The following is a 12,160-nucleotide window of genomic DNA, read 5'->3' on the forward strand; positions in this document are numbered from 1 at the left end:
TGGCGATGTGCGCGAGCGCCCGCCGAGCGGCCGCACCATATAAGGGCACGCGGCGGGTGCCGGGCTGAGCTGGTGCTAGCTCATTGGCCCGCGCGTCTCTCGGCAACCGGCTCTCACGAGTGGAAACGAGCCAGCCGCCCCCGCCCGCTCCCCACCACCTCCCTTTCTTTCTCCCGCGGCTTCCCCGCCTCTCGTCTCCGCACCCCTCTCCTTGCTTACCCCCATTTTTGCCTGACCCTCTCCCCAAGTTTTCTCCTCGCGGTTGTTCCCCCTCCCCCTCGGCCTCGTTATCATTCTCTTCCTCCCGCTCAGCCTGTTCTCGCCCCCTCCGCTCACGCTTCCACCTCCACCCCACGCACCCCCTCCCCAAACCCTTGCGAGCGGTGACGGAGGAGCAGGAAGGCCCGGATGCGGGAGGGGAGCTGGAGGGTGTGTGTGTGTGCGCGCGCGTTGCTACTGCGGTTGCTGCAGCAGCATCAGGTCCACGGTGTGCACGCACGGGGCTCTGGGAATAGTCCAAGTCTCCCCTCTGCCCGCAACATACTCACGCTCACCTCTCACGCCCCAAAGGTAATTAGAGCAATTAGCTGCCGAATAAATGTGGTTACGGAACTAGGGATGTGCTAAACCGCAAACCGCCCTAGGTACCACCAAATTACTATCTCCCAGGGTGTCCCTTCGGGCTGGATTTCTGAATGCAATCATAATAATGATAAATCGATGTCTCATTGAAAGGTTGTTTTAAAAAACTGCCAGTGGTGGAGGGAACGCTGCGTGGGGGAGAAAAATGTACTGATAGAGCCACCCTCGGGTTTCCAGGCAGAACGCAGCGCATTGGAGGTTGCGGGATGCAGGTCAGGTGCTCAGCGCTGAGCCCACCCGCTGGACGGGAGCCCGAGGAGGAAGAAGATGTCCCTATTCCCATGGACCTGAGGCTCGGGTTTGCCTCAAACTCGGGCAGTAAACGCACAGCGGTTCCCGGGGCTCCCCCCTCCCTCGCTCTCAGAGGCGCGCGCACGCGCACGCACGCACAGGTGTCCAGCTGACCCCTCCTGAGTGGTAACCAGTTCCGAAGCGCGTGTTCCTCTAGCGACGCCGCGGCGACCGGAGCTACCCTCTCAGGGACTCGCGCTTGTCCCCAGGAGAACCAAAAGGGACAGCTAAGACAATGAGCACCTTAGCGCCCTGGGACTTTGCCCGTGATAGAGCTTGCCTCTAGGGCCGCCGCTTAGCCCAGGCGTTGAGCGATGCCCTCTACTGGGAAGCCTGTGCCTGGAGCCCTGCGCAGGTGGGGGTCGCACAGAAGACCTGGCTCGGGTGGGGGATGGGAAACGGAGAACGATGACCTGCGTGACCTCTGCTCGGTCCCGGGCATCCTTCCTCGCCTTCGCCCTCTTTCTCTTCCAAAACTCGAATTCCCCAACCTGGACCCTCTCCGGGGAAGGTGGCAGAAGCGGGCTCTGCCAGGGAACGCGGGTGCCAAACTGAGGAGGGCGCTGCCTGCTGGATGGAGTTAGTTTTGGCCGCCTCCTCCTCCTCGCTGTTTCTGCGGAAGGAAGCGCTGCGGCCGCAGCAGCCCTTGGTGCCAGCACATATCCCTCCCCGACCTTGGCTGAGATTTGCTGCCGCGGTGTCTTGACTAGCAGAAAGCACAGTTTCCCTCCCGCGCAGTGACTGGGGATGCCCTCGGGGCAGAGGATTTGTCTGGGTCTGCGCCCAACGCTGGACCTCTGCCATGGAGACCTCTCTGAGCCCTGGAAAAATTCGTGAATACCCGGGTGCAGCCTCCTGATACTTCCACGTAGCCCATCCCTGCCCCGCACCTGCCCACGCCCATTTAGCCAGGTCATTCATATTAAATCTCCAACCCCAAGTTTCTGCGTGCTTAGGTAGGTGGATGGATACCTTCGCCCAGCGAGGGGAGGGAGGAGGGCCCCAGATGTTCTCCCGTCACGGGGAGGTGTCTCCTTACGTGTGCTGCTTCTCTTTTCTTAAACTCCAAGAGCAGAAGCCATTCTCTAATCTGGAAACCCAGTTCCTTGACCTGTTGGCTCTTGGTCCCTGCCCTCTTTATTTATTGAATTTGAAATTTCCAGCCAGTAGTGGTGAAATCGCTGGAGCTGAGTACCCGGTTGGTGGGAGGGGTGAGAGAAATTTGCAGATAGGGGAAAATAAAGTCCCAATTTACAGGAACACCTCTTCCTAGCCAGCTGGACTCACTACGGCCCGGATTTCTTCCCGATTGGAGTAAGAGGGGGCTACAGACCCGCTCGACTGCGCCAAGTGGTTCGGGCTCCAGAACCCAACCCCACCCACGGGTCCTCTGTTCTCACTTTTCGTTTTTTCCCCCAGCAATACCAGCTCTGGGGCTCCGGGGGGCAAGTTCCTTCCCTTCCTGGTGTGCCCCTAGGCCCTGCCCTAAGCTTGCACCCCCGGCCGATTCTCCAGATCTCTTTGGACACCTCTCTCTAGAGCCCCGGGCTCCCCTTGGCGCCCAGAGAAGCGTGCTTGGGCCCGGGTGCCAGGCAGGGTGGCCGCGGGCGCCTCCTCGGCGCGGGCGGCGGCCCTTGGCTGGCCGGAGGCGGGGGTCGGGGGGCTGCTCCCTGCAGAGAAGAGGGTGGGCTCGCGGCACCTGCTGAGCTGCCGCCGCCGCTTCGGCTCATGGCGCCGAAGGATCCACCCGGATCTTCTCCGCAGAGTTCCGGGCTTGGGTCGTTTTGTAGTCAGCACGCACACAGCTTTTTAAATTTATTTTTTATTTTTCGCCGAGGGTGGCGGGGGGTTGAGGGGGAGTCAGGGTTGGCCAGCCCAGCCTCAACACGAGGGAGGGGGTGGCGGTGCGGACAGTGGGCTGCAAGCGGTCACCGAGGTCAACAGCCCATTAGCATTGCCCCACCCGGGCGCCGCGACCTCGCGAGGGCACGGGGCATGCGGAATAGGGGGGGCACAGACAGAGAGCGCCCTCCTGGTACTGGCCCCTTGTCACCCTCCACTCCCCGCCCCCTCCTCTGGCAGGTAACCGCCCCTCCCCCTCCCCTCTCGCCCCCCGCTGCGGCCCCATTATTCCCCGGTGCCCACGAGGGTCCGGGCGCCCGGGTGGAGAGTGCCCGGACGCGGAAGGGAGCGGGGCTGCGGGCCGGCCGCGGAGCCCGCCCCCCGCCCGTGGTAGCGTGGCGACTGGCGCCGCTTTGGCAGCCATTTTCTGCAGCTGCCGCGGCCGGGGCTCTGCAGAGTGAGGCGGAGGCTGCAGCCGCCAGACAGAGGCGGCGGGGCCAGAGGGGCGCGGGGTCATCGGCGGGGGGGGCGCATTCGGTGGCCGGGGCGGGGGCGGGGGGCTCGCAGTGTCGCCACCGCCTCCCGCCCCTCCCCCTGCTGCATTGCAGGCAGAGCGGGGCCGCTCCGCGTGGCGAGCGCCTGCGATCCCACCCTTTCCCCGCCATCTTGTACCCGGGCTGGCGCCTTCCCAAAGAGGAGCCGCGGCAGACAAAGCCCGCCCCGGGCCCGCGGGGGCCCCTGCAGCCCACCCGGGCTGGGCGGCCTGGGGGCTCCGGGGCCCGCGCCCTCGCCCCGCCCCTCCCTGGGAGCCCGCACAGCCCCTCCCAAGGGGGGGGCTTCTCGTGCGACGGCCACTCGCCTAGCCCTAGAGGGTCAGCAAGGACCTCTTCCACCTCGGTTGCCGGGCTGGACCCGCGCCTTCGCCGCAGCCCACCCTGGTTGCGGGAAGGGGGGTGGGGTCCTCCGCAGGCTGGGCGGGTGACAAGAGCTGGGTGTTCTTCTAGCCTCGAGTTCCTTCTCTTTTCTACTTGGGTTGGTTGGGGGGGGGGTGTCACTAATCCTCGAGCCCCCACTGACCTCGTGTAGTGCCCACCTCACGCCCCCGTTTTCCCCCTAGGAACCTCAAAGAAGACCGCAGCGTGGGCGGCTCTCTAGACCCCCCGAGCTGCCCAGCAGCTGCTGCAAACGCGAGATTCAGCGCTCCATTTTTCTGGGATGGCAGTGCTGTCGCCCCAAACCCCCAGCTTGCTGCTCAGCCCCTTCCTTCACCGCCCCTGCACAGGACTTCCTGACCTGGGGGGTTTATGATGTGTGTGTGGTGAAGGTGAGGCACCCCTTCCTCACCCCTGAGACCGAGGGAGAATCTGGCTCCTGGCAGCCTACTCCATCAAGTGCCACACTGTTCCTAGGTAGAGAATTTTCTCCCTGAAGACTCCATTTTCTCGTCCCCAAGTCCCCAGCCCCTGGGGATGAGGTGGGGGCACCCAAGGTCTCCAACCACTGGTTGATTTCTCCCGACTGCACGTCCTAGGTTGGGAGGGAGCGGGTGGACATCGGCTTCTGCACCCTCCTTTCCTTTCCACGCGACTCCCTAGGGGTTCTGAGTCCCCATCTCCCGGTGCATGCAGACCCCCAGGAGTGTCTGACTGGAAAAGATGGTGATGGATGAGGAAGCAGGCTGGGAGAGGGGAGTGTCCTGTGCATGGTCTTTCAGGTTAGTGGCAGAGCTGGACTCTTCTTCACACACCCCACCCCTTCCCTTGTTTCTTTCAAATACCAAGATCAAAGCCCGGGTTCGCTGTGGACCGGGAACTCAATCTCCCAAATACTCTTGGCTAAAGTCCGGACCGGGCAGAAGGGGGCTGGGCACCAGAGGGGTGGGGAGCTGCCAGACTACTGGTTCATACCTGAAACTGGGTTTCCCAACCGGACGTCTGCTGTCCCTCCCACCCCCATCCTGCAGGGTCTCCTTCGAGGATGGAAAACAAAGCATCCCAGGGTGGCCTTGCCAACGCCGCTGGCGGGGCTCAATCCTCCCCCACCAATGCCTGCCAGCCCGCGTGGATTCCGAGCCCGGCTCCGGAAACCAGTCTGACCACTTCGCCCATTTCCCAAGCCTCCCCGGGCGGCAGGCGGCCCGCTCCCAGGGTGGGGTGAACCCGGCTCGTTCGCAGCCTCCGCTGCTCCAGCGACGAATGGATTTGCCCAGAAGGCTACCGTCAAAGGGACACACCTGGTCACACTCTGGGGGCTTCCAGGTTGCTCCCCTCCCTGTCTTCCCCCATTGTGAAAACTCCACGTGGTTGGAAACTCCACTCCCGGGCCTCATCGCTGTTCACTTGCTGGGTCAGTCGCTGGCCCGGACAATCCAGGCGAAGAGCCGCCTCCAGACCTGCCCCGGGCACACTGTTCCGGACTCGGCTGCCCTGGGGGCGCTTACAATCAGGTCGGGACACCGAATTGAGCCCTAGGATTGAATGTCAATCCTTTAGAAAGTGGCTATTAGGTGGGATCACAGTGTTGCCCCATGCGACCGAGGACGCAAAAGAAGGACAGCAGACCTCGAGGGAACCGCGGGCGGGAAAAGCCAGAGCAGTCCCACCGAAGTGGGAGGGTGGACATGTGGCACCGAAGCCTGCCCGGCGCAAATGTTTCAAAGGCTTCACCGACAATTCACCAGGATGCCCCCAAGAAAGCAGCTGCGCCCCCACGTCCAGCCCCCGGGTCATGTCGATGGGAACCCCCTAGAGGACAGGGCTCCAGCTGCCCCGGTCCCACCCGCCACGGGGCGACGGCGCTGGAGCGCGCCAGCTGACCCCCAGCCGGGGGCAGGGATGGTGGGTGGCGGCTGGCCTGCGGTCTCTCCCGGGTGCGGAGCTGCGAGGCGTCGGCCGCGGGGGCGAGGAGGGAAGATGGCCGGCCGCCAGCGTCGTCCGCCGGGTCGGGGCCGCGGAAGGGCAGACAGGCATGCCAGGTGGAGGGGCGCCACTCCCCAGCTTTGTCGAGCGGCCCCGGCTACTCCTAATGCCGGGCTGGGGCAGGCGGAGCCAGCTATGCCGAGTCAGCAGGGTCGAGGTGCGGCCGGTGCGTTCCTTCCCCGAGCCCCGCCCCTTCCCATCCCCATCGCGCTTTTTTAGGGGGAAGGAGAGGGCAATCAAAACCCAACCGCAGTGTTGGGGTCGTGCTTGGGTGTCCTCCGGGATAAGCCCACCCCTCCCTACTCCAAGATGCTTCCCCTCCCCCATTGCAGTTAACCTGGGGAAGGGGCTCAAGCAGAGCTATCTGCCCTGAGAGCATCTCCCGCCTCTCCACAACCGGCGTCGTAGCTGGCTTATTCTTTCTAGATCCATCCGAAAGGTTTAAAAAAAGAAGGTGGGAATAGGGTGGGGGTGGGGTGGGGTATGGGAAGAACCAGGAAAATGTACTAGTTACTCTTTCACTCCAGGCTAGACAGAGGCTGTCTCCTTTCTGAAAGCGTGGGGTGTGTGTGTGTGTGTGCGCGCGCGCGCGCACGCGCGCGTGTGTGTAGGAGCCAAGGGCAAAGGTACAGGTCAGGTTCAACAGACCGCGGCAGAGTGAGGTTGGGGGTCAGCCCCATTGGCGGGGGGGACCCTCCTGCCAAGGCTCGGTCCCCAGAGCTCCCAGCACTTGGATCCCTGCCTGCCCCTGGGGGCGCAGCCCAGAAGAAACAGGAGGAAGCTTCAGAGAAGGTGGATTTAAACTCTACGGGTTGCTAACAGAGGAGCAGGCAACAATTAGCAACCCCTAGAGTTTGGCAGAGCAGGATGCTTGGGACTGGTAGGCCCGCAGTGCTATCATGGGAAGTCATGGAGCAATTCCTGCTTAGGTTTGAGGGTGACCTGAATGACCTCTAGGGTTTCCACCTATAAGATTCCAGGGAACAGACGAAACAGAACCATGGCCCCCAACTGGGCACAATTCTGTTGGAGCTGAATTTCCCCAGGCCTCCCAGTTCCCTGTCTATAGGCTGGGACCATGGCAGGACCCTATGAAATACCATGGGAAGTGCCTGGTACTTAGTAGTGCCCTGATTATAAAAGCAGAGGAAAGGTTAGTCTTTAATTTGCATCTTAGTGTTGATGCCGTTATGGTTCTCTTTGCCATTATGATTATAGAGATGCTTCCTCAAATGCACCTCTGTTCCCAGCACTATCCTAGGCCCTGCACCAAGGGCATGAAGGAGGTGCCCACGAGCCTATGAAGTCCCATGTGTCACTAGAGTGGAGGCAGCAGCAGTTAGAAACTGGTATCTCCAAGAATGGACTTCCTCCCTCTCTCCCATCCACCTCCTCTCCTTGGTAGGGGAATGTCCAGATAAAGTGCGTGCTGTCAGCTCCACTTTGGGAAGTACATGAAGGTTACCTGCTCCAGCCTGCTCATCTGCTTCCCTTACATCTGTTAGAATATTCCCGATACCTTTCCTGGAGCAGCAGGCTGGGGAAGAAAGGGGCAAAATCCAAATAAACAAGAGAGAATATAGTCCCATTCACCAACCTCCTGAGGTTGCCATTAACCCAGGGGCTGCCAGTTACAGGGGACATCCTTCTGCAGGAAGTCTCCAGGGTGGTAGCTGGAGAGACTGCAGGTGGGGAAGGAAGGTAGGGGAAGAATTATTACACCTACTCTGGCCCTCCTTAGCCTCATCATTGTGCACAGTGGGACCTCCCTCAGCTTCAGGTGCCATTCTGGTAATCTGGCATCTAGACATTTTATTTATTTATTTATTTATTTTTTTAGACATTTTTTTTAAACCCACTCTCTCAACATCTATCCACATCCATCTACCCACCCTCTTACCTGTTCACCCAACAAAGATTTCCTAGGCACCTTCTCCATGCCGATCAAGCCCAGTGCTCAGAGTTATTTTTACTATAAAACAGACCTGGCTTCTGACCTCATGGAGTTTGAAGCCTGGGGTGAGAGGAGACAGTAATAGAAAAGCCACACACCTAATGTAATTTACAACCTTGATAAGCCCTGGGGAAGAAAGTGATTGGTGCTATTGAGAACATATAACACTTTCATTTGGGGATGTGAGCTGCAGCCAAGGCTGGGATGGAAGTTGCCTGAACAACCTGGACTTCCGGTTCAGTACTTTGAGGGTTGTCCATTCATCCCATGAGGATGTGACCAAAATTTAACATTAATGGTGCCACAACTAAGAGTTCACAAGCTGCCACTAAAGATCCCGCATCTGCATGGAAGACCAAAGACTTGGCGCTCCACAACTAAGACCCAGCATAGCCAAATATATATATATATATATATTTTTTTTTTTAATTAATGGAGTAGCCATGGAAATAGAATGACCATGACGTGAGGTTTGTGAATAAAAATCCTTTGTCAGCTCTTTGCGGAAGAGAGGAGGCTACAAAGAAACTCAGGCACGAGGAGCAGAGAGTTTATTGCCAGGACTGTACAGCAGATGTGGTAACCAGCAGCCTCATATTTTGGAGGCTACTCTAAAACCATGTTCAACTTGGGGGGCCTCCAGAGGGCTGAATCAGCTGTGAAACAAGCCAGGGTGTTTAGGTCTGAACCAAGAACTGAGCAGGCCAAATCTGATCTCAAACTGCCTCTTGTCCAGTTTGCATTGAGAGTGGACCACAAATCGGGGGCCATAGGCAGAAGCACTCTTGGATGATCTTGGATGCTCCACCAGCTGAAGTGTGAGCCCCCAAGCATCATTGTATCTGTCTATAAAGTGAGGGAGTGGCTCCTAAGGTCTATTAGAGGCTTCTTCCAGCTCCTGCCTTGTGATGACTCTATGGTCCCAGGAGCAGTTCACTTTGTAGGGTTCATCTCAGTTCACAGCTGGTGCCTCTGATGTGTAGATGGTTGTCACTATGCTGCCATTCCTGAAGAGGGACATCCTGGCCAGACACTCTTTGTGTGCAAAGACTCCTGAGGGCAGCAGTGTGATATCAGGGTTAGAAGCCCAGGCTACCTGGATTCAAGCCCTGGCTCCGCTGCACACTGGCTCTGCGACCCCCGGCCAGGTACTTGACCTCTCGAAGCATCCATTTCCTCCTGGGGGTAATACTAGTTTGTATTGCATCAGGTTATTGTGAGGATTAAAAGAGAAAAAGCATGTAAGGGCTCTCCCATGGAGCCTGGCTCAGTGAGCAATCTATAATTGTGAGTTATTGTCGTTATTAGCTCATGGGGGCACAAGGCAGTGGTGTTTATTCAGGAGCTGGTGTCACTTTTGGCATTTATCCTAAACTCAAGCTGATGATGAAAATTATCAGAGAGAGAGAGAAAACAAAGTACCTCACAAGCTATGACAAAAGCAATGTCTTTCATAAAAGAGAGAAGAGTAAAGAACAAAGATTGAATCTAATAACTATTGGCTATTGTTTAGATATACAGAGAGAAAAAGAGATACCTCCTCTGCTCCCATCCCATGAGCAGGTGGGAAATCCTGCTGACTTGGGGATGGGGGGACCAGGGGACAGCCCCCGAGAAAGCCTCTGCCTGAATTTTTACTCTTCTGAGTTTCTGTTGGGGGACACGAGGAGAGAAGCAGCAGCAGTGACTTGTAACCTTGTAAACACAGCTCATTCATTCCGTAAATATTTATCCAGTCCTTCCAGACGCTGTGCTGGGGAATGATGGTGACAAAGACACAGCCCCTCCTAGTGAGAGAGGCTAAGGCTCAGCAGGTAAGAGAGACCAGTCAAGAGTGGCAGAGACACAGGGATCCCTGCAAGGCATGACACAGAACACAGCAATGACCTGGGTTTCTGGGCACATTTTTGGTCACTGGTGGAGATTCCTCACCCTAATCAGGAACTGGAAATCTGGAGGAGGCTTCTTCACCACCTGAGTTAACTTCCAGGCAGTGGCATGGTTGCAGGGCAGGTGGAGAGAGAAGAACCATCTCGTGGCTAAAGAAGATTCCATGTTCCTGGCTCAGTGCTGGGTAGAGAAAGACGAGAGGGGCTCTTGCATGGTGAGCTGCCAAAGCTCCAGGGAGAGAGCTGGCCAGCTCTGCATTTGGGACAGAAAGAAATGGGCAGCTCACACCTGCCAAATCTGTGAGATGGTTCAGGAAGAGCCCCTCTTGAAAGCATTATTTATAGACCTGACCGTTTGCCCACTCTTATCTCTCTCTCTCTCTATCTTTTTTTTTGGCTGTGCTGGGTCTTTGTTGAGGTGTGTGAGCTTCTTTAATTGCTGTGCTCAGGCTTAGTTGCCCACAGCATGTGGGATCTTAGTTTCCTAACCAGGGATCAAGCATAGGTCCCCTGCATTGAGAGGCAGATTCTTAACCACAGGACCACCAGGGAAGTCCCTGCCCACTCTTATCTTGACGATGGAAATTTGATTGAACAGGTCACAAGTTGGTCTCTTCCTTTGTCAGCAGTCCATTCAACATGGCAATTCCCACACCCTTCATACAAGGCATGGACAACACAAAGAGATGACTTGTCTACGAGAGACTCAGCTGGTCTGGAGTTGGAGGCACATTTCATTTCTCCAGGCAGCTGGAGAGGCGGCTGAACCAGACTAGGAGATTGCAGCTAATGTTTTAAATGTCGATATGGTCCCTACCGGGGCTTTGCCAGTGGCATAGCAGTAAAGAATCTGCCTGCAAGGCAGGAGATACAGGAGATGCAGGTTCGATCCTTTGGTCGGGAAGATCCCCTGGAGGAGGGCATGGCAACCCACTTCAGTGTTCTTGCCTGAAAAACCCCATGGACAGAGGAGTCTGGCAGGCTACAGTCCATGGGATCACAAAGAGTCGGACATGACTGAAGCTACTGAGCGGGCACATGATCCCTACTTGCTAACTTGCCAAGATTTGATCAGTTAAACTGGCCTGCGGTGTGTTCCCTGCAAAGCACAGTGTGTATCTGCATCTTTCAGTGATATCACAAGGGAAGCTAGACAATGGTAAACAAATTTCAGTGGCTGTGGTTCTGAAATCTTTCTCTTATCCCTTCTGAGCTACTTCCTGTCTCCTTGGGGCTTGCATTTCAGTAGGGTTCTCTATGTGGGCCCTAATTAGGTTGGGAGAGGAACCAGCTTCATTTGGAATGCTAGTCACACCTCGACAAGCTTGTTGGTCCCAAATAATGCCAGCTTTGGGTGGGGACAATGGTCGGGCCTAGATTGGAATCTTCCCAGTGTTTCCAGAGTCTCATATGTGCCAGGAAAGAAACTAAAATATGAGCTAAACTAACTTAAAACTCCCAGAGGTTTTCCTTCCTTCCTTCACTCACTCACTTTTTCACTCAACTTGGCTAGCCAGGCAACATTTATTGCCTGTTTTCAGTTGGCTTTGTCTCTCTTCTATTACCAACAGGCAAGTCAGAGAACTGAAGGCAAGATTCTTTTCGAGCATGTTCTACAACTGAATCAAGATGGGAATCCCCAGGTCAGAATGAGTAAGGCAATCTGGGGGCCCAGGGATGCTTTTTTTTGAGAATCTCTTCATGAGAAGCGTGGCTGAGTGTTTCTGGGGCCCATGCAGAAACTGGGAGCTGGACCCACACTTCGCCTGTCACCCTGCCAGCATTCACAGGACTCCTGGCTTGTCAGGTCTGGAGGGCAGAGGCGGGGAGATCTCGGCTGTAGCTCTGTGCTCAGTTCATAGTACTGAATCAAATAAAATAAAATCACACACACACAAAACCTAAAACACAAACTATGACAAAATAACTCCAATCCTTCCAACCCCTTCCAATCTACCCTCCCCTAGATGAAAGTAAAATGACCAGGTATGGGAATTCCTTGGTGGTCCAGTGGTTGGTTAGAATTACATGCTTCACTGTAGAGGGCCCCGGGTTCAGTCCCTGGTCGGGAACTAACATCCCACCAGCTGCTCAGTATGGCCAAAAAAAGAGAAATGTCCAGGTTGCCAAATTAATTACCAAATGTCTGAACAGTGATATGGGCAGGGGTGAAAGAGGGTTGGAGTTGCTGTGATTAGGCCTGAGACAGTCATATTAACAATCGAAGCCTCTTACTGCCTCTTTGGGTCTAACACTACCCTGGGACATTCTTAATCCTATATCCAAGCAAACTTTTCAGCAGTCCCTGCACCAATTTCCTCCAGTTTCACTGGTGAAGAAACTGAGGCTCAGAGAGGTTCAGAGATTTCCTCCCCCACTTCCATCCCTTCTTCTTCCCTTCCCTCCTTTCTCCCTTAAACAAATAGCTCTGGTATCTGAGTTATTCCAAGTTCTGGAAGCTGAGACTAGAACAATGAGTAAAAGAGACATTGATTTCCTCTCCAGGTGCTTACACTCTACTGGGGGGGGATAGGGGAACAGACAAATCCAAATTTCAGCTAAGGATGCCTGCTCTAAAGAAGAAAGTGTTAGTCGCTCAGTCATGACTCTTTGTGCCCCAATCC

The 12,160-nt window shown here is 56.2% G+C and overlaps 1 protein-coding gene across 1 annotated transcript; it reads left to right on the plus strand.

Annotated features, from left to right (window-relative positions):
- Positions 1–1,793: 1,793 nt before the first annotated feature.
- On the plus strand, positions 1,794–7,119 carry LOC112583629 (collagen alpha-1(I) chain-like). Its single transcript, XM_025279642.3, has 2 exons — positions 1,794–4,489; positions 4,739–7,119. The coding sequence occupies exon 1, from the start codon at positions 2,662–2,664 to the stop codon at positions 3,859–3,861; it is 1,200 nt and encodes a 399-aa protein (XP_025135427.2). The 5' UTR covers positions 1,794–2,661; the 3' UTR covers positions 3,862–4,489; positions 4,739–7,119.
- The last annotated feature ends 5,041 nt before the right edge of the window (positions 7,120–12,160 follow it).

This window comes from Bubalus bubalis, chromosome 3 (assembly GCF_019923935.1).
Source record: "Bubalus bubalis isolate 160015118507 breed Murrah chromosome 3, NDDB_SH_1, whole genome shotgun sequence".
Classification (NCBI taxonomy): Eukaryota; Metazoa; Chordata; class Mammalia; order Artiodactyla; family Bovidae; genus Bubalus; species Bubalus bubalis.